The sequence below is a fragment of the Esox lucius genome, chromosome 21, assembly GCF_011004845.1.
Source record: "Esox lucius isolate fEsoLuc1 chromosome 21, fEsoLuc1.pri, whole genome shotgun sequence".
Lineage (NCBI taxonomy): Eukaryota > Metazoa > Chordata > Actinopteri > Esociformes > Esocidae > Esox > Esox lucius.
This window is the reverse complement of record NC_047589.1, coordinates 25,945,480-25,966,351: the sequence shown is the minus strand read 5'-3', so window position 1 is coordinate 25,966,351 and position 20,872 is coordinate 25,945,480. Positions and strand designations below refer to the sequence as shown.

Sequence of the window (20,872 nt, the reverse complement as noted above, 5' to 3'; positions counted from 1 at the left end):
CCTTAAACTCAAGGGCCTCTAGAGTCTAGAGTGTCCAACGTACACAGATCTGGACTGCTTTCAAGGAACACTAGGTTTTCATCAATGGACACTGGCATGAAGTAATAGCAACAATGAAGACGTGAAAGTTCGAACTTAAATAGGTTTCTTTAAAAACTTTCTTTAAAAAAAGTCCAGATCTGTGTACATTGGACACTAGACTCTAGAGGCCCTTGAGTTTAAAGGCTCCGGCTGGAAGGTAAAATCTGGAACAAAAATATAAAATGTTTCATTAAAACTGATCCAATATGAGGTGAAGACACCTACATACATTTTGTATATCAATGTTTGAATTCCATTCACTGTCTTAATGTTACACTGCTCCTTTGTTTGAATCCCATTCACTCTGTCTTACTGTTACACTGCTCTTTTATGTTTGAATTCCATTCACTCTGTCTTACTGTTACACTGCTCCTTTATGTTTGAATTCCATTAAATCTGTCTTACTTTTACACTGCTCCTTTATGTTTGAATTCCATTCACTCTGACTTACTGTTACACTGCTCCTTGATCATTTGACCCCTTAGAAGTTTTATTAAGAACCCAATAAGATAGGGGACAGAAATGTTTCCAAAACCAACATATTTTAATTTTTTGCACTTTTGAAAACAATCATGTTACATTGGCCCATGTTGTGTGTGTGTGTGTGTGTGTGTGCGCGCATGCATGTAAGTACAGTATGTATGCATGTGTAGATATATTTTACACAGGGAAAGGTTTCATGTGGGTCATGGTGCAGTAGGGCTCTATGATGCTTCCAGCAGCAGACCAAAAGGTGTCCATGCAACTTCCTCTAGTGTGGTACTCATGGTTGATGGGGAGCATGGAGGCCAGGACGCCCAGAGGAACCAGGAAGCCCAGGGTGAAACTACCTGCTGCCTTCACTCCTTTCACCATATGTGTCCACAAACTGTTTTTCTCCTCCTTGACCACCTCCACTTGGTGACCCATGTCTACTCTCTCCTCCTCTCGCTGCTCCTGCACCTCCTCATCAGAGGGATCCCCCTGAGTTAGAAAGGGAGCACACACATTCAGCAACAGTGTCTCTCCGCCAGCGTGTATTTGTTTGTGACCAAGCTCCCTGCCTCCTAGCTAAGTCATTCATAACCCGAACCTCCCACTGTCCTGCAGTACTCTGCATTGCCACACAGTGGAGACAACACAACGAACAACACATTTGCACATTGGGGAACATGCAGAGACAGGCACACAAAAGGTCATATGCTGTGTGTTGTTAGAAATCGGCCGTTTCGTATAGTGTTTGTAATAGGTAGCAACCCGTTTGTCAAGGGAGAGGGAAATTATATTCTTTATTGCAGCAGTAGAAAGTCTTTATCATGAGGTTACGGACCTGGTCTTCCTTACACAACCTCAATCTCATCTCACTCAATCTCTTCTCACTGTAATGTTGGTTACAAGCTGATATATACATTAAAGGGTGTGTCTACCTAGCAAAATCAGGTTTCCAAGACAGTAACCCCCATGCCAAATGGTCAATGTAAAACATTCCTGTGGTTAGCATTGCGCAACCTACAGAGAGATAATCTAAACAGAGAGGTTTCTGTTGTTCTCATTACCTAGGCACATTCACCTACAATGAAACATACATACATATTGTAATTGTTAATGCTCAGATTCCACAGTGTGTTTATGAATGTAACATGCAGAGGCAGTGATCATCTCATATGCTGTGTGCGTGTTTGTGTGTGTAACATGCAGAGATAGTGATCAGGTCATGTATATGTGTGTGTGTGTATGTCTGTGTGCGACCCACCATCCTGAGAGGCAGCAGACGCAGTTCCTCCTCTAGAGAGACGGCTCGCTGACTGCCTGCTATCACAGCCCCATCAAAGGTCATGTAGTCGACCTTGTTACTAAACACAGAGAAAACAAAGAGGGGGAAGACAGACAGGGCCAATGAAAACCACAGGTGACACCATTACAAAGGGATGCTGTTACTTTCTGCGTGTGTGTTTGGCGTTACACTATGGCCTCCTCCTGTTGGCTCTCCAGGTTGGTAATCCTCTCCTTCAGATCCTAAAATACGGAGTCACATGCACACAGTATGTGTCAGTTACACGTGCGTGTGTGTAGCAGATGTGTGTACAAAGTGCATTTCGTACCTGTATGATGGTGGTGTACTCTCTCACAGATCGCTCCAGTTGCTCATTGGCAAAGTCCTTCTGTGACAAGGAGGCAAGAATTACTTGGGTTAGAACGTTACATTTGACGGGTCTCAAGCGTTTCTGCATATTTAAAGGACCAACTTGACACGTTGTTGTCTCTTACCTGGCGTATGGCCTCATCGTTCTGAGTCATAATGACTCTGACCTCCTCCAACTGCAGCTGTAACACACACATAACAAGAGATCAGAGGTGTCTCTGTGCTATACAGTCGGGTGAAAAAGTACCCCTTTGGAACGTTGGCTTTGTACATATTTGGACATATTTACATGGAATCTTCACTTTGACACAATTGGCAAATGTAAACTGATTAGACTAAAGACACAGAATGACAATGAATCGTCCATGATCCATGTCCGGTTCAGCTTTTTCACTGATGCCTCACATTCTCCTCAAGAATTCTCTGGTACAACATGAGATTCATGGTTGACTCAATGGTGGCAAGTTGGACAGGCCCTGAGGCAGCAAAGCAGCCCCACACCATAATGCCACTGCCTCTATGCTGTATGAATGTATGAGGTTCCTCTGTTTAAAGGCATTTTGTTTTCGCCAAACATGGCATACAGCCTTGTGGCCGAACAACGTCACCTTTGACACATCTAACCAGACCACATCATGCCAGTAGTTTTGATCATTACCCAGATGTTATGTAAATGCCAGTAGTGTCTTGATATTTCTTTTTGAGAGCAGAGGCTTTGTCATTAATTAACCTCCCATGTAGGCTAAGATTGTTCAGTTTCTTTCTGACATTTGACTGCACTTCGACTATGATTGTGTCAAGATAGGCTAATATGGCTTTGTAACCCCTGCAGACTCAATAATCTTTCTTCTGAGGACCTCGGATCAGTGTATTCATGTTTGCATTATGTGGTACCATATACCTAACATTCCAGGAAGGGGTACTTATATGACTGTAGGTAAGGTGATGTAACCTGTATGTTTTGTAATTTATCTCGTATGTACAGTATGTATGTTTGAATGTTACCTGAAGGGATCGTTGAAACTGGATAAAGTTTACTATGTTTTTCTTGTCAATGGCTCTGGCTGATACAATACTGGACATCTAGGAGTGCGAGACAGACACATAAAAGAACAGAAGAAAGTTAATTATATTGGCTAAGCAGTGAAAGGTTCAGTTTGTGTCTTCCAGCCGGGTCAAATGTCAAAGGTTAGAGGTCATCCTACCTCACTGCTCATGGTTGTTATCTGATCCACCAAAGAAACCTTCTCTTTCTCCTTGCAGAACAAAAGATGAAAACAGTTTTGTTTCTCAATGTCAACTTATCAAAGGTCTTTTACTTTCCTATGTACTTTCTATTAACCACACACTAGCTACCTTACGCCAAAACGGCAAAAAAAAGTTTGGATTTGGCCTAGGACGTCTGTGGATTTTAAAATCATGGCTAGGACAGATATCAAGTCAGCAACACCACCCGTAGGCTATGCACTACGTTAGTTAAAGTTGAGGTCAAAGCAAGTCCGGATGTGCAGCATAGGGCAGCCATAATTGGCAGAGCTGCCAGGTGAAGACACTCTCTAGAAACTCTGTGTAGGTTGGGCGCCTGTGAACTGAATCACGGTTGTAAAGCTGGAGAGTGAGGTAGCCTCAACATCGTGTGTACCAGACAGACCCTGACTGGTAAAACTGTTTCAGTACCCTTACAGTATGCTCCTAATACATTCAGAGTTTATTGTAAGTGTACTAAAATGCAATTTCCAATCATGTAATACAGGCACACTGAAGCATGAAATAAGTGGGTCCATGTAAATACTTAAGTATACTTATTACTGTTTAAATAGAACACAAAAAATATTTTAATAGTATTTAGTGTACTGAAGTACAACTTAAGTAGTTCCAAAATAAAACACTTACATACAAAGTATGCTGACTTTTGGCTTGGGTAATCAAACGTTTCCGTTCTGCTCCTATTAAGAATTCAGGGCTTTTGGACAACGCTAAAACAGTGCAGCCAGTAATGAATTGACAGTCTGAAGGGCAGAGAAAGCTTGCTACTGGATGTCATATAATGAATTATACGCACCAGTAGACAAATGATAAAACGTTTTTGATAAAACAAACTGCAGGCTGTCTATAGCCTAATTATCCTCCATTAATCTAGTTTTGTGAAACATTGTTGATTTGGCAGATGAGTTACTTTAATACTTTTTGGATATCCACATATTGGGAATGCACATTTTTGTTAGTGCATCTACGGCAATAACGATCTGTGATCAACAGAAATTTAAATTTAATGAATGCGGCCCAATGAAGAGATTGTAAGCTACAATATTGGAAACAAATTTACATTGTAAATATGTCTATACAGTTTACGCAATTCGAGAGTTTTGTTCTCAAAAGCTACTTATAATTTTGTTTGCATATTGGCAATTCTCAGTATAGTCGCATGGTAATTAATGGCGTTGGACAACGATTGACTTAACTAGCAACAGAAACCAAGGGGGTTGGATATTTCTTTTCAAATGTACAATTAGCTCACTTACTTGAAGTGGCTTGATCATATGTAATTGATTTGCCTGTTTTTTTTCTCATGTTATATGGCTCCTTCCTCTGGCTGTATGTATTCCTTCCTGGTTACCCACCAGTTTTTGGGTGTAAGTCTTTAGGTTGCCCACCAGATCTTCCTTCTCGGTCAATAAGCTTTGCATCCCCTCCAGCTCATCCGTATGCTGCTCTGCATCGTGGATTGTCTGTTTCATCCTGACACACACACACACACAAATTAATGACAAACTGATTGATGGTGCGGTTTGACTTGAGCGTGCTAATGGTTACCCTGGACTAAAACTTGGCTGAAGAGGTCACCGTGTCTGGTTTTTAATGCAATTCCAAAAACCTATTTTGCTTTTATTTTACCCGTCTAGTTAATTAAGAAAATAGTGAGTGTTTACAAAGCAGGCCGGCGAGAGGCAAAAGGACCTCCTCCGGGAATGGGGACCAAAAGTGTATTTCCAATGACTGATAAATCGACCACAGACAGAAAACAGATTTACAACAACAAACAAACTTGATCACATCACGGCAGCACATCACTCCACGAAGACCTCACAACATGGCAGAAAAACAAGATGCCAGCAAAACAAAATGACTGCACAAGATGGTGGCAACACGACCGGTTACCTTTGGTTTTGGTTGCACAGGGCCATGTTCTCGGCACATAGCACTGTGTTGTTTTCCTCAGCTACCTCCAGCATTCTTTGAAGCTCAGAGACTGATTGTTTCAGTTTGCTTTGAGAGAACACCAACCCTGCCAGAACATCATGTCTCTCCTCTGCAGTCCTGCAAACACAGACGTGCGCACTCTAACACCGACTGGCGATCATGTAGCAAGACCAGCATTACCCACGATTATCACAAGATGTTAAGAGTTGTTCAGAGTTGTCTGGATGAGAGGCACTTACAAGTCTGCAAAGTTGAGGAACCTCTCCTCCTCTGAAAGGTACAGCCTAACCGAATCATCCTTCTGCTCTACCTCTGAAACAGACACACACACACACACACACGTAAACAATTAGGGTTGGGCAATATTCATATTGTGATAGATTTATCTTTTTTTTTCTTCAATAATAATAAGTTGTGATAAATTGCACTGAATCATATTTTGGGGACATTACTATTAATGAGCACCCTTTCTTAGCCTGTCATTTTGTAACGTGCAAGGCGAAGTGAGCACAACAGAATGGAAAAGCAATTAACGAAAAACAGACATACTTTTATAAATAACAGGTAGACGAAAACACAGTACATTACAAATAAGCACAAACAATCATCTACAGCGGGTACAAACAAGTGAGCAATTTAAATAGTGTGAAATTGGGTGTCAAAATTCTGCAGAAACTTTGCATTTTCAGATTAATTCTTTTTGTGCGCATTCTACGTCATAAAACATTACATGAGACATCAGCTGAATAATATTTAGTAAAAAAACGAATTACCGAAATTACAGACTACTCTGGCTGCATTAACACAACCAGCAGATTTCTGATATTTTAATATTTGCAAATTAGCTACCGTGTGGCAATTTTACACTACAGTCATTTTATTTAGATGAACAAAACTAGTTTCCAGATGTGAGATTTAAAAAAATCATAGTGTAAACACGTAAACATTTAAATTGTCACATGTCACCATCCAAGGGCACGTGGGACACTTTTATGACAGAAACGGGAATGTAGAAAGTCTGGTTCTGATGTCCTTCCGACTCCATAAACAGAATCAGTGAAAAATAGTATCTGGAATGCAACTAAAAACCTCTCAAACTGGTACCTCAAAAAATCAACTATCACCAGCAACGACACCCAACAGAGAGTACCATTGTTAGTTACCAGGTACACCATGTAGTCAGAGTTTGTTCGCCTTCCGGGTCAGAGGTTAGGTCAAAAGACTAAGTGCTTATGTGTTGTGCCTTGTGATGTTTCTCGTTGTGTGAATAGAAAATGATATATACATATAATGTCAATTTTATTTTAATTAATTTGTAGTCACAACAATCGTTGTAGCCAAAATAGGCCATTGATAGGGCTAGTACCTGAAACAGTTCCAATATAACCTCTCTTAAATCACAAGCCAGCCACAAGCTGGATTTAAAATTTAAGCAACACCAACCGGCAGACTCACCTTCATAACTATTGGCACCATCTTCCTCAAACCTAAACAAACAAAATGTATGAATTTAAGCGTGGACACAAACAGACTTCAAGGGGAATAACGGCCAAAATTAAAAACGTGCCCAGGTTCTTAAATTGCTCAACAGTCTCATTACTGGAGTCTGTCAAAGTGTTCAGCTCTCAGCTACAGCGAGGCATGCATGTGGCCATACTCCCCCTCACTGAAGTGCTGCAAAATATCATGAACCTGTGACTCACTGTTTCACATCAAATATATATGCCCTATATAAATGCAAACAGATGGGCTCAAACAATTCCATATTTTTAATAGTTATTTCACAGAGGGATGCAGGTCTGGTAATTTAAGCCTTGTCATAGTTCAACTTCCCTCTTCCTGAATGGGAGAGGTGAAACAGGGGCACTTGTTGACAGTCCAACAATGAGTTAGAGGGAGTTATGATCCTAGACACATTTTGGTATTGTCTGTTATCGCCCTCTAAGCAGATAAAGACTGGGCTGCAGTGTCTGTCTGTCAGTTTATGTGTTCACCTTAGCTGTGCTGTCCTGACAAACATCTCCCTCCTCCTTTTCCTAGTACTTCCTACAGAGAGGAGACCAAGTGTTGCACATGTGAATGACTAATACTGTAATTACCAACGATACTGTCTGTCTGGCGGCTTAATAGACCCTTCCCCGATCACACCCATAGCTAATATGGTTTCAATGCAGATTGGACGTAATGGTAGATCCAAAATGAGTCCGTACTCACCAGGGAGAGAGGGTGTGATAACATCAGTTCCAACAGCCTCCAACTGGTCTGTCTTGTCTCTGTAAAAGCGTGGAAACTGCCACACCCACAAATGAAACAAAATAACTTCATTAGGACATATGGCCCACTACAGAAGCACAACAACAACACCCAGTTTCATTCAAGTATCTTAGCAATCAAGAAAAACTGTAATGAAATGTACCAAGAACTTAAGTAGATATTACCTTAAACGGTAAAGTGTTTGCCCACTGCATTCTCAAGTCATTAGTTACATTAATTTAAACCAACAAAAAAGCAACACAGTATATAGCTTCAGGGAGCGTTTATGACACAACAGAACAAACATTCTCTTGACGTCATAACCACAAGCCCAGTCAGCCGGCTCCAACGGCTAACAAAGACTGGCTAGCTAGCTCACATTTTTAACAGTCTGAAAGCAAGGTGTTTTACCTAGAAAACGTTTGTTTTATTTCATCAATTTTTCTGGGTTATCCTCTAGCAATCTGGTTACCAGTGTAAAGTTGTTGTTGCTTATCTCTCTTATCTACCTAGTTCGCTAAGGTGACGTTAGCTTTACCATAATTAGCTCAGGATCGCAAACACGCTAGCTAACGGCTAGATGTTAACTAGCTAATGTGGATGTTTAGTCATCAACTAGCCAGTTAACAGTAACTTTACAGATTTAAGAGTTGGTTGATTTGATGACACTATTTCATCTATCTAATTAACTTATTACTCCCTAAATGTACCTAAACAAATACCACTTCTGCTTACTTCTGATCCCTTTCTCCCCGAAGTCCCAGTCCACCTCGGCCACCAGGTTGACAGTTCGACAGCGCGTGGTGCTTCATTTAGGCGCGCTCAAGATAATCATGACCATGAACGAAACTAACCTCAGAAACTACTCAAGAAAAACAGTGTTGACAGAGATGGAATTTAACATGTCTTGGTCCTACTTTGTAAATGTATCATAATATTATAAATATAGTCCATGAAGCATAAACGTATCAATGTACGAAGACTATTTTCGGTCCCTTCTTATAGGGTAAATCAGTGGTTCCCAACCAGGGGTACTCCAAGCAGTGCAAATTATTTTTGGGGGTACAGTAACTGAAAAAGGTTGGGAGCCACTGGGGTAAATGATTCAATCTAATCATATTTTTTTATATATATATGATTTTTACTTTTAATAGATGTTTACAGGGAAACGTTGCTTAATAAAATGTATTTATGTGACTGCACAATGCGATTTGCTTTGGAGCGTTTTGCGATTATAAACCGGTGGCCATAATAAAAAAACACCTTCCAGCCGGCCACATATTGTAAGACTAGACTTGGTTCCAGTAACAACCCAATACATCTCCCCCTATATATCCTACACCTAGCTAATCGTTGGTAACCTGGAAGCCATCGGTGCTGATCTTGGACGCAACTGATTTTCAGACCCATAGATGATGCTTTATATCTATGGTCAGACCTCACCGGAACGCTCCGGACAACATGGCTGTTCACTGTGTCTGGAAAACACACATACGTACACACACAAGAACACAAAACACACACCCAAAACATACTCTAATGTTGCAACTTACTGTAACCACATTTTCTTATGAGAAAATTCAGTTTAACCATATCAGTTTATTTTTATGGGGCCTATCTACGATTCTCCTGAAAAATCACGGTAAGAGGAACGGAAAGCCCGAATCAGCAGTTAAAAAACAACACAGCATTTTTTGAAGAACACAACAAAGGACACATTCTGCCTCTCCCTTTTCCCAGTACGTCGCTACCAGAACCGTCTCATGACAGCAGTTTAGCTAATCACTTGCCTCGTGCTAGATGCACGCTCCGTGAGGACGCGCCCTGACACCCGGACAAATTCACATTGAGATCTAATAAACGACGCAGTACCTTCGGGGAAATATATTCCGCTGACTAAATATATTTATTCAGTTGCTTTTTCTTGATAGCCTGTGTTTAAAGAGCTCAGGTAAGAAACTTCTCGCTTTAAAATAGTTTAGCTGTGTAGATTGGAGATAGTGGAAAGTATAGCCTACTGTTCAGGATTATTTACAAATATAATGTTACATCATTTGGTGTCTAGAAAATGAGATGACGAGATTAAGTTTTTATTAATGCTAACTGGTAAGAACTGAATATTGATTGTTACATTTTTAAATAACTTGAAATAGTCGAGAATAGTTTTTTCTATTCTGTTTTGCCAAGTTTTTTCATGTTATGTAATTTTATAATTTAGGGCAAAGGTAATGCATCTTCTGGTTGAAGAAAAAAAAAAAAAAAAGAGTGCAGGTGGAAATACAAGTTGCTCAGAGTGCGGGTCAAAGGACAAAAGATGGAATGTGAGCACAGCAGGTCATACAGTCATGGTAAACCGTTGTCATGGTTATCCTCTCACGCTTATGGCTTTACATTCCTTTCCCTCCCACACATATGTCGTCATCTTCCATAAGGAGAATGTTTCCTGTGGCTTGGCTCCTCCTCCTCCCTCTGGTCTCCACCCAGACATACCATTGGGGTCCGTGCCCTAACCCCAGTGTCCAGCCCAATTTTGACCTGCAGAAGGTACACACACACACACACACACACACGCTGAAGTTACACCTGTAATTTAAAGCATACCTTGTTCACAACCCACCTTTCTGACCCCAATCAGTACCTGGGCACGTGGTATGAGATAGCCAAACTCCCAGCATTCTTTGAGAGAGGGAAGTGCATCCAGGCCGACTACTCTCTGAGGGGCGATGGCACCATTAGAGTCCTCAACTCCCAGTTCTAGTCAGTATTTATTTTTGTGGGTCCGCGGATGTAAATCTATTTGTGTGTATTTGCAGAGACCCGACATCTGCTGTACTAAGTAACAATCTAATACATAGACATAGAAAATCAACTGTGTTCTCTGAACTTAAGGCTAATTTGTCTTATACAAGTGTTATAGTAGTGATAGTTGTAGTAACAGTATTTATGTCTACCTCCAGTAAAGATAAGGTGCGAACTGCAGAAGGGACAGCTGTCGTCCAGGAACCAAACAACCCGGCCAAACTAGGAGTCAGCTTCTCCTTTTGTGAGTCTTTACTGTCAATCTCTCCATTCATTTGACTCCGCTGAGATCCTACTGAGTCTCTACAGTCGGGGCTTGTTATCACTGTAGTACTAGATGAGCTAACCCTGTTAAACTCAATCCTCTTGTGTGAGATAGTTATGGGCTCTGACTCAGGTTAATCTGATAATGACATTATCTTCACCTGACTCTTAGTCAGTCCCATAGCGAAGGACATCGAAGGCATTCCCTATTTTTATTACAGTTAACTTGGGGGGGACTTTTAACAGCGTCATTCCTGACAACCCAGTGTGACATCAGGCAGGGTCAGCCAATGACGTTGAAGGTCCCAGCCAGGTGACAACATGGCAACTGCAGATGTTGTCAACGGCAAAGTCCATTCCAAAACTGCTTTCTGGCCTCCAGATGCCTCTAACCGTTTCTGTGGCCTATCTGAATCTTCGTCCCCCTCAACCTCTTCTCCCTGGCTTCACCCCCTGTGTCCCCACTCCCCCCCCTGTCCCTCCCGCTCTCCCAGTCTCGCCCTACAGTCCCTACTGGGTGGTGAGCACTGACTACGTGAGTGGAGCGGTGGTGTACAGCTGCACCGACGTGTTCAGGATTTTCCATGTGGACTACGCCTGGATCCTGGGACGTTCGCGATTCCTGCCGGCCGAAACCGTGGAGTACGCCAGGCAGCTACTGGCCAAAGAGAAGATCGACACCTTCATGTTGAGTGTCACTGACCAAACAGGCTGTGACTAGATGGTGGGTCAGAGGACAGGGTCATGTCGATGTTCACTAGTTCTTACGCCTAAGGCAGTCCTTTTCTGTTCCTGGTGCCTGATACCCATGTCGTGTGAGCCCCGCCTCTATAAACATGGATTCTGTTAATATTATTCTGTACAGCAGTGTGCAGTACATATACATAGACTACTGGAATTGTTCTTATAATCACCAACAACAGACGTTGACGTTGTACTGTCACATGTATTTTACATTCAGGGACTTGACAGTCTGTTGTTGGAATATGCCAAGGTTTAGTATGTACAGTAATTAATGTTTATCTATGTATCCATGGTGACATTTGATTTGTGGGATGAATAGGATGCTGACAGGATAAGTGAACTCACTGGCTTCAGAATGAATACAGGCAGTTTCGGAATGTTACGAATTAAAGTTTAGTTTTGAAACCAGACTGATGACTCTTCTTCTGCAACAGTGACTGTTTTGGGAGTGGGATAAATGATCTCTGCTGCCCCCTCCTGACCATCTGGTTGAGCAACAGTGTGTGTATGATGGTGGTTGTGACAGGGGTATGTAGGGGAGCTTTATGTGTGTATTGGGGTGACACGTGATCTTGAAACAGGGTTTTGCTGCCTCATTCCTGCCCTGAGCTTTAGACTCCACTGGACCCAAGACAGACAGCACCTCTGGAACGATAAACAGGTAAACACAGCAAAACTTTTCCCATTACAACCAGGTGCACCAATGTTAGAATACATTGTGTTGTTGTGGTTTTGATGTCAATAGATTTCCTGTGATTAACAGTTGTGTGTTTAGTGTAGTTTACAATTTTTGGAGTATTGTTTAGTGCAGAGGTCTCCAACTTTATCAAAGAGGTACCTTAGAAATGCAGTGACCTACACAATTTATTTATTTGCTTTCAAGTAGCAACCTTCCTATCTTATACTCTACCTGAAACTTTTCCTAGGTACTTAGGGCACAAGAGAAAGCACTACACTACGTTTTCTGTCAACATACCTTATGAAATCGGTTCTTCTCTGAATACTGTAAACATTTTCCAAACGTATTGGGTTTTTTCACAGCTTTTTTCAGTCCTTTAAAACATTTAGTCAACTCCAGAATTATTGGCTTCCTTAATGAAAATGAGCTAAAATGTATATATAAAAACAGCCACACATGCAATGAGTGATATTTTGGACTTAAAGATGTAAGCCTCATGCTTTTATTTTCAAAAATATGTTTGGTACAAAATAAAGTTTTCCTTTAGTAACACAAATTGTAGTGAAAATGCAGATTCCAAAAATATTGACACACCAATTGTTCAGTATTTGGTGGAGCTTCCTCTGACGAGTATGACAGCACACAGCCTCTTTCTGTAGTGAACACTTGTGGAGGGATCTTGGACCACTTTTCCATGCAGACATTTCCAATTCATTGAGATTCTTCTTTCTCTTGTGAACTGCACTCTTCAATTGAGACCACGTGTTTTCAAAAGGGTTTAGTCTGGAGACTGAGCGGGCCATTAAAAAAACTTGATTTTGTGTTGCTGCAACCATTTTTTTTGTTGATTTTGATGTATGCTTTGGGTCATTGTCTTGTTGGAAGACCCAACCACGGCCCAGTTTCAGCCTTCTGGCAGAGGCAACCAGAGTTTGTGGAATTCATTAACAACAGCCCATGGACCACAGGCTGCAAAACAGCCCCAAGGCATTGAACGGCCACCACCATATTTTACTGTGGGTATGAGATGCCAATCTTTGTACGCAGTCCCCTTTCGTTGCCAAACATGTCGATGGTGTGTGTGCCCAAAAAGCTTAATTTTTTGTCTCATCTGACCACAATACACTGTTCCAGTTGTAACTCCAATGTTGCTTGAAAAAGAATTCCAACGCTGGGATTTGGGTCTTGGTCTCAAGAAGGGCTTCTTTCATGGAACTCGTCCAAAAAGCATCTGGCATGCAGATGGCGTCTCACTGTTGATTTTGAAACGGTGAAACCCCAAGATTTAACTGAACTTTGCAATTGCCATTCTATGCAGCTCAACAGTTTTTTTCTCATTTCAGTTGAGAGCTCTTTGTTTTCACCCATGTTGATGGATGACAAAATGATTTTACTTGTGTGTTATCTCATATTAATACCCCAGTGAAACAGGAAATGGTCATAGACAACAAGAAAGTTCTTATACACTAAAAGCAATTGAAGAATTTATTTTCCCCCATGTCGCAAATTCCTTTGGTTTTATTTATAGGATCCTTCAAGGGTGCCTATAATTTTGCCACAAATGTTTTGGGCAGAATAATCTTTTCAAAAGATAAATCAGCACTTTCACAGGAATGTTTTTTATTACAAAGAATAGTCAACAATTTCTCCAAACAGTTGAAGAAAATTAGAATCATTAAATATATTATCCATATTATATTATTTTACATATGTTTTTGCTCACTTTCTTGAGGGGTGCAAATATATCCGAAGTTGACTGTATGTCTCATATTACACAAGAAGAAGAAATGTGTAATACCCCTTCCATAGCGCATCTCCTTTAATTAAACTTGGAAAAATAAATATGCTGTAGTATTGGATAAATCTGCTTCCTTCTGCAATTTCATACATATAACAAATAACATAGAAATTATGGACTTCGTGGTGATAAAAGCCAGGTGTAAACCCCATTTGCCATTTAGAGAAGATTTTGGGGAAATGCTTGAAGTACTTGGCCAAACTATAAGATGTGTTGATCAAACTCAGCCACCCTCCAGACCGTTGGGTTGATTGGATGATACCTGTCAGCCAGTAGGTTCTGATATTTGTTGTGAGAAATGCAGTGGAGACCTCTGTTTAGAATATTGTTTGTTTACATTCTTGTTTACAGTATATTTTGAGTATATTTAGATAATTATTTAGAGTATGTTTAGGGCTTACCAGCACAGTAAACTTAGGTTTGTGTCTTAGATGTGTGTTTATATATACATTGTAGCTTACCATGTACTTATGTCTTCAGAAGTCAGAATGAAGTTGCTGGTTCAGCTAAGTATACTCTTCGTTTGTCTCATCGCCTGTAAGCTTGCAGGTGAGTTTCTTAACCTCACCTCTCAGCCCATTTTCAGCCATATTTTCTTACTAACTCTTATAAACTGCAATTACTTTAGTTATGCTGTCTTTTATGCAATCTTCTGCATGTTTGAAATTTAGCCCTGGGTTTTTATGTAAAATCTATTTTAAATGTATAAATCGTATAACATGCAAAAATAAGAGATACACTATGACTGGTGTATTCCATAATGACAGCTTACTGCATCCATAAGGAGAGGTCTGTTTTGAGGACTGCATGTGTACAAAGAGCACTCTTTGTGTGTGTGTTTATGTGTGCATGAGAAAGAGTGTGTGTTTGTGTGTGTATATATGGGTATGTGAGAGAATGTAGGTGTGTGTACGTGTGTGTTGAAACCTAATGAGGAATAATATTTACATGGTGAAAGCAAGTTCCCAAATGTATCCCAGTCCTCAGGAAAGGGGAGGTCATTTATTCGGACTCTCAATCGCGTCTTTGTATTTGAAATTCTTGGCATGCTCCGGAATGCTAAATTTTGCTCTCCATATCTTCCCTCTCCCTCCCTTTCCTTACAGATGCCAGATCATTCACTCCTGAAGGAGGTAGGCACACACACATGCACGCGCACGCACACACTCGCTTCTACGTTCAGTCACACCTTTGTAGCATGTACTGATAGATTCTACTTGATGAACAAATTATGTGGACATCCATGGGGGTGATAGTGAGTGGGCGATGTGTTCCTGTCTGTGTGTGTGGCTGTAGTTCCCTACGATGAACCACCAGCAGTTCCCTACTGGCCCTACTCTACCTCAGACTTCTGGCAGTATGTCGAGTACTTCCGGTCTATTGGAGCCTACACCCACATCAATGAGATGGCCAGGGCCTTCTATGCTCATCAACACCTGGGAAACACACTGGGATATGAGACCAACGAGGGACACGAACACTGAGGAGAGAGCAGAGATGGAGAGAAATGGGGGAAAGGAGGAATGAGATAAAGGAGGAGAAAAAGGGAGAGTGTCAGGAAGGGAGGAAATAGGGGGAGAGGGACGAAATGGGAGAGAGGGAGGGAAGGCCTCATAAGGACATGCAATATTGTACAGTGAAATGGATTGACAAATAAGAAGTTATAGAATAAAAAACGTTATGAAATATATGTCAATAAAAACATAACGTCTGAATTACTAAAATGTACATGTATTAGGCTATTCATGAGAAAATAAATTAAAGTTACAATAAATGTGTAATGTGCAAAGGTCTAATCAATAAAATGTTATCAGAAATATTATGTTGTCATTTACATTCTTTGTCCTATATTACAGTAGGCTACAGTATATACGCGACCACTTATATGCTATATCATATTGGGTAGCTATCAGTTTTGTTGCTATCATAATATGATGTAATTAATCTGTTTTACGTAACTTTTTATTAGTAGCTAAATATTGTAGCCGTATGGAATGTTGAGGGAGCTGTCGGGTAAGCACCTAAACCGACCTCAATACCATAATCACCGTTGGTTCCTTGCCTTAGTGACAGCCGAACGCATTATACTGTTACCCAAACAGGAAGTAATTTGTACAAGGAAAGGGGTCCTGTTTGGTTTGTTTAAGTTGTTAGAAAATATCTAATCGTTAGCTACGGGAACTCGAAGATAGAAACGATCATGAAACCAGCAGTGGACGAGATGTTTCCTGAAGGTGCCGGGCCTTACGTGGACCTAGACGAGGTAAGTTATCATGCGACACGAAAATAATCACCTGGGTTGTTTAGCTAACGCCATCATGTTGCTAGGCTACCATCTTTCTTGTTAGTGTAGCTTTCGGCGTAATCATGTTGTGTTTGGCTCCCCCGGGTAGAAACTATTTCTTGCTGATATCCAGTGGTCGTGATTAACACACTGTTGTTGGGAAATTACTCGTTATTACTACCGACTAACGTTATTTGTAGACCCTCTCAGAATCAGATAGAACCAATAATCAGCTAGAACTAACCCATACCTCTAGTATTACTAGTATTTTAAGGTCGTTCACTGTGAATTCCTGCGCTCTAATTTTTTAGATCTTACTAAACTCATGGGGACCAAATTTCCCAATGAGTATAGTAAAACCAGAAAAAGTGTGACTCATTGGGACCTTTTGCCGGTCCCCGTGAGGCAAAAGTCAATTTCCGGCTCAGGGTTTAGGTTTAGGGTCAAACTTCCCATTTATTTCATAGTTAGAATTGGGGTTTCTTTAAGGTTCAGGCGTTGTTGGTTAAGTTTAGGGTTAAGGTTACACATTACATCTAAAGTTTAGGCATAAATGTTACTTTATTGAGGTTAGGGTTAGGTTTAGGGTTAAGATTAGGGCAAGGGAGCATGCAACTTCTATTTTCTGGTCCCCATGAGGGTAGCTGTACAAACTTGTGTGTGTGCCTCAGGCAGGGGGCAGCAGCGGTCTGCTCATGGACCTGGCAGCAAATGAGAAAGCAGTGCACTCCGACTTTTTCAATGGTGAGAAGCACACACACACACACACACACACGTTTTCTATTCCGGTACTGGCATGTTTCATTCAAACTGTTAGGGGTCAATGTTAATCAGTTCAATCGGGCGTTCTGGTGCTGGAATACATCGATACAGTGTTTGAAATACTGGAGAAGAGGCTGGGAGAGATCCTAGGATGGAGGGTATAGGAAACAAATTCAGGGAGTTGGGGAGGGTCTTGTGTTCTGTGTGTGTTGGTGTTGACAACAGGTCTGTCTCAACACATATTTTCCCTTTAAAACCTCAGTTTACACATGGAGACACCACACTGTAGCTAATGTGTTTCCCATCTGGCAGTGTTGGCTACTGGGCAAATAGTTCATGGCTCAGCTGCATCTGATCTAGTAACCAGGGCACAACGTTACAATTTTTTCAAACTTACTGGCCCCAAATTTTTTTTTACTGTCCCTCCTTCCAAAAGTTGTAATTTACAACACCCAACAGACAACACCGCGAGCAAACAGCTGCAAGGTAGTTATTTGTGTGTGTGCCAGATTACATAACAACTGGAGGATGTCGTGTTTATAATGCAATTCAATCTTTTGCGATGGCCTGATTGGGACTTTGACTTGCTAGATTTATTAGTGCCGACTTGACTTTTTTACTGGCCCGAGGCCATCGTTATTGTTGAGCCCTGAGTAACTGATTATTAAAAAGAGGAGATTATGATGGAAGATGAGGAGGGGAAAAGTAACTGCAGTGGATGAGATGGAAATGTGAGTGAGAGCGAGTTGGAGAAATGAAAACGGGGAGTTGGCCTAGGAGAAGAGGATAGGGGGAGAGTAACATAAGAAGGAGAGGGAGTGAAAATGAGGTTTATAGTTCCTGTTAGACTGAAACGCAGCATGAGACCTAGCCAGCCTGTCCCTTGAACACACACACACACTCACAACAGACACACACCACGTATCACCGGAGAGTCATGCACGCCCAGCAGCCAAACTCCAGTCCCTGGGTTTCTGTGGTGTCGTATCTCCCCTGAAGAAACACTTCTGTCTAGTAACACTGAACCTCATCCAGTCCGTAAAGAACCGTGACACCTGAGAGCTGAGATTCTGATAGCAGCTGCCTAAATTAAGTGCCAAGTGTCGTAGTAGGGCGTTGGGCCACAACGAGCTGTCAGAACCACTTCAGTGCACTTTGGCATGGATTCTACCAGCATTAGAAACTCTATGACACTGATGTGGCACCATAAATACAGCATATCTCTCGTACATGTGTAATTGGGTTGACTGGTGACTGAGACAGCCGGAGCGTATCGGGAAGCTTTAGCATTACTGTGCTCTTCCCATCAAAGCTTTGAATCTTTTTTCCCCCCAACAAGTCTGCCACAAACACTCTGGAGATCTGGGGAAACACTTGCGTCACACTTGGCACAGTAACGTATAGAAAGCAGGACATCTGGCTCTGACACGCCCACATTTGTTTTGTCCTGGTGGAGCCATTCAGGTGTACCCTGTGCCATGGGGTGGGGTGGACACGTCTCATCCAATCAGAAAGTTAGCCAATGAGATGTGTCACCCCCATGGGCCGAGGAAATACGCCCCCCACAGTGGCCTTGATATGATGAGGCTGTGTGCTTTAAGTTGGATGTCCCGGGCACATTACTTAATCGACCAACCAGTCATCTCGTACTACGCTGGCACCCACATGCTTTTGTCTCTCGTTACCTTCTGCATTCACAACGGAGGTGTATTCATTATGTATCCTTTCTCTTTCTCTCTGTCTCAATGTCTCTCTTTTTCTCATTCTGTTTTTTTTTTTCTTCTCCTCCTCATTCTTCTCCTCAGATTTTGAAGATCTGTTTGACGATGAGGACCTGCAGTGACTGAAGAAGACCCAAGATATGTGTGCGTTTGTGTGTGTGTGTGTGTGTGCGTGCGTGCGTTTGCGTGCACGCATGTGAGACAAAAGGATCCCAAGTACTGTGAAACGAGCACCATTATCTCTGGTGGAACATTGATCATGTTGGAAATCCATATAAACCCCCATTTCAAATAAAGCCTTTTTCTACAAAGCAGGTGTGTGTGTGTGTGTGAATTCTGTCGATCCCATACATTCCATTGACAGACTAAATGATCAGTCTGGGTTGTGAGCTGACATGTTTTTGTGCTGCTGGAGATTGGCAGGTCTGTTGGCGCTGGGAAACACCTGTTAGCGGAGTAATAATTACATATACCCTATAACATCAGTTGGAAACACATACCTATAATAATTACACTGCCTATAAGGAAACACAATCATCACAGTATAACACCAAGTCAATTAAACTTCAGGGATATCAGTCTGTCCAGTTACGAGGCAATATCAATTGTGAATCAATCTCAACTGATTTGGTGCAAATGAAAGTGACAAACAGGTGCACTGGAGAGGCAACAGCAAGACAACCCCCAAAAATGGAATGGTTTTGCAGGTCGTGGCCACAGATATTTGCTCTCTCCTTATCTTTCCTGACTGATTCATCTCTAGTTTTGCTTTTTGTTATTCTCCTTGTCACTACTGGTAGCATGAGACAGTACCTGCAGCCCATTCAGGTTGCACAGGTAGTCCTGCTCCTTCAGGATGGCACATCCATACGTGCCATTGCAAGAAGGTTTGCTGTCTCTCCCGTTACAGCATGCGCCCGAGAACAGCAGAATTGGCATTTGCGCACCGTTCTGTTCACAGATGACAGCAGGTTCACATTACGCACATGTGACAGACGTGGACGAGTCTGGAGACGCTGTGGTGAACGTTGTGCTGCCTGCAACATCATCCAGCATGACTGGTTTGGCGGTGCGTCAGCGATGGTCTGGGGAGGCATATCCTTGGAGGGTCGCACAGACCTCCACGTGCTAGCCAACGGTACCCTGACTACTGTTAGGTACCGGGATGAAATCCTCAGACCCATGGTCAGACCTTACGCTGGTGCAGTGGGCCCTGGGTTCCTTCTGGTGCAGGACAATGCCCGGCTTCATGTGGCCAGAGTGTGTAGGCAGTTCCTGGATGACGAAGGCACGGATGCCATTGACTGGCCATCACGTACCCCAGACCTGAATCCTACTGACAATCTCTGGGATGTTATGCATCGGTGCATCTGACTCCGCCAAGTAGCGCCACAGGCTGTCCAGGAGCTCACTGATGCCCTGATCCAGGACTGGGTGGAGATCCCCCAGTACACCATCCGCTGTCTAATAAGGAGCGTGCCGAGACGTTGCCGGGAGTGCATGCAGGCACGTGGGGGCGATACCACACTACTGAGTCACATTATGAGTTTATGTGATGAAAATCAAGCAAAGTTGGAACAGCCTGTGATTTCTGTTGTTTACTATCACTGTTTCCCAATCCTGGTCCTGGGGACTCAAAGGGTTGCATGTTTTTGTTTTTGCCCTGACACTCACACACTTGATTGACGTAATCAACCAATCATCAACACTTCAATTTGAATCAGGTGTGTGAGTGCTAGGGCAAAAACTATAATGTGCAACCCTTTGGGTCCCCAGGACCAGGATTGGATTGGATTTTCGATGCGAGTTTTAATCCAGCCCTCAATCGGTTGGTGATTTTGGTTTCCACTGACCGTTGTTACATCATTTTGTTCTCAACAAATTACACCGTGTACAGTAAAGATGTTGATCTTTAATATACTTCCTTCATCGAGACCACGTGTGATTGAAGTGTTCCCTTCATTATTTTGAGCAGTGTATACACAGCATCTCCAACATGGCCGGTATGCAGAAGTCCACCAGACAGCAGCCTGAAATCACTTCATAAGGCATTTATAGCCAATCATGTAGAGGGCGGCAACTGGGTTGATACATTTGGCAAAGCCGTAGGTTGTATTCAGTACCTAAGAACATTTCAAAATGTTTCACAGCGGAAAACCCCTTT

At 42.0% G+C, this 20,872-nt stretch overlaps 4 protein-coding genes across 5 annotated transcripts; 3 read left to right on the top strand and 1 right to left on the bottom strand.

Annotated features, from left to right (window-relative positions):
• Window positions 1–604: 604 nt before the first annotated feature.
• LOC105022063 (centrosomal protein of 290 kDa) lies at window positions 605–9,368 on the bottom strand. Of its 2 annotated transcripts, XM_020041606.3 has the most exons (15): window positions 9,019–9,368; window positions 7,843–8,519; window positions 7,619–7,694; window positions 7,399–7,450; window positions 6,860–6,891; window positions 5,644–5,716; window positions 5,363–5,521; window positions 4,825–4,942; window positions 3,409–3,459; window positions 3,209–3,286; window positions 2,329–2,385; window positions 2,163–2,222; window positions 2,024–2,076; window positions 1,814–1,913; window positions 605–1,044 (listed from the first exon to the last, which is right to left on the bottom strand). In XM_020041606.3, the coding sequence occupies exons 2-15, from the start codon at window positions 7,870–7,872 to the stop codon at window positions 742–744; spliced, it is 1,242 nt and encodes a 413-aa protein (XP_019897165.2). In that variant the 5' UTR covers window positions 7,873–8,519; window positions 9,019–9,368; the 3' UTR covers window positions 605–741. The 2 variants fall into 2 exon arrangements, with proteins under 2 accessions (XP_019897165.2, XP_019897169.2); XM_020041610.3 differs by lacking the exon at window positions 7,843–8,519.
• Window positions 9,369–9,444: 76 nt separating this feature from the next.
• Window positions 9,445–11,874, top strand: apodb (apolipoprotein Db). Its single transcript, XM_010890055.4, has 5 exons — window positions 9,445–9,608; window positions 10,090–10,201; window positions 10,293–10,414; window positions 10,615–10,700; window positions 11,215–11,874. The coding sequence occupies exons 2-5, from the start codon at window positions 10,094–10,096 to the stop codon at window positions 11,439–11,441; spliced, it is 543 nt and encodes a 180-aa protein (XP_010888357.1). The 5' UTR covers window positions 9,445–9,608; window positions 10,090–10,093; the 3' UTR covers window positions 11,442–11,874.
• An 85-nt stretch (window positions 11,875–11,959) lies between these two features.
• Window positions 11,960–15,631, top strand: otos (otospiralin). The gene is made up of 4 exons (XM_010890054.3): window positions 11,960–12,125; window positions 14,422–14,490; window positions 15,048–15,074; window positions 15,238–15,631. Exons 2-4 carry the CDS (start codon window positions 14,430–14,432, stop codon window positions 15,423–15,425), a joined length of 276 nt encoding a protein of 91 aa, XP_010888356.1. The 5' UTR covers window positions 11,960–12,125; window positions 14,422–14,429; the 3' UTR covers window positions 15,426–15,631.
• A 355-nt stretch (window positions 15,632–15,986) lies between these two features.
• Window positions 15,987–19,020, top strand: cops9 (COP9 signalosome subunit 9). Its single transcript, XM_013139639.3, has 3 exons — window positions 15,987–16,204; window positions 16,897–16,969; window positions 18,793–19,020. Exons 1-3 carry the CDS (start codon window positions 16,142–16,144, stop codon window positions 18,828–18,830), a joined length of 174 nt encoding a protein of 57 aa, XP_012995093.1. The 5' UTR covers window positions 15,987–16,141; the 3' UTR covers window positions 18,831–19,020.
• Window positions 19,021–20,872: the final 1,852 nt, after the last annotated feature.

Coding starts and splice junctions, on each gene's coding strand:
- LOC105022063 (XM_020041606.3), bottom strand. CDS start 7,872: ATGCAGTGGGCAAACACTTTACCGTTTAAG. Junction 5,522..5,643: donor TTCCTCAACTTTGCAGACTT/GTAAGTGCCTCT, acceptor CTGTGTTTGCAG/GACTGCAGAGGAGAGACATG. Junction 2,386..3,208: donor AGTTTCAACGATCCCTTCAG/GTAACATTCAAA, acceptor TGTGTGTTACAG/CTGCAGTTGGAGGAGGTCAG.
- apodb (XM_010890055.4), top strand. CDS start 10,094: ATGTTTCCTGTGGCTTGGCTCCTCCTCCTCCCTCTGGTCTCCACCCAG. Junction 10,202..10,292: donor CCAATTTTGACCTGCAGAAG/GTACACACACAC, acceptor GACCCCAATCAG/TACCTGGGCACGTGGTATGA. Junction 10,415..10,614: donor GTCCTCAACTCCCAGTTCTA/GTCAGTATTTAT, acceptor GTCTACCTCCAG/TAAAGATAAGGTGCGAACTG.
- otos (XM_010890054.3), top strand. CDS start 14,430: ATGAAGTTGCTGGTTCAGCTAAGTATACTCTTCGTTTGTCTCATCGCC. Junction 14,491..15,047: donor CATCGCCTGTAAGCTTGCAG/GTGAGTTTCTTA, acceptor CTTTCCTTACAG/ATGCCAGATCATTCACTCCT. Junction 15,075..15,237: donor ATCATTCACTCCTGAAGGAG/GTAGGCACACAC, acceptor GTGTGGCTGTAG/TTCCCTACGATGAACCACCA.
- cops9 (XM_013139639.3), top strand. CDS start 16,142: ATGAAACCAGCAGTGGACGAGATGTTTCCTGAAGGTGCCGGGCCTTAC. Junction 16,205..16,896: donor CTTACGTGGACCTAGACGAG/GTAAGTTATCAT, acceptor TGTGTGCCTCAG/GCAGGGGGCAGCAGCGGTCT. Junction 16,970..18,792: donor GCACTCCGACTTTTTCAATG/GTGAGAAGCACA, acceptor TCTTCTCCTCAG/ATTTTGAAGATCTGTTTGAC.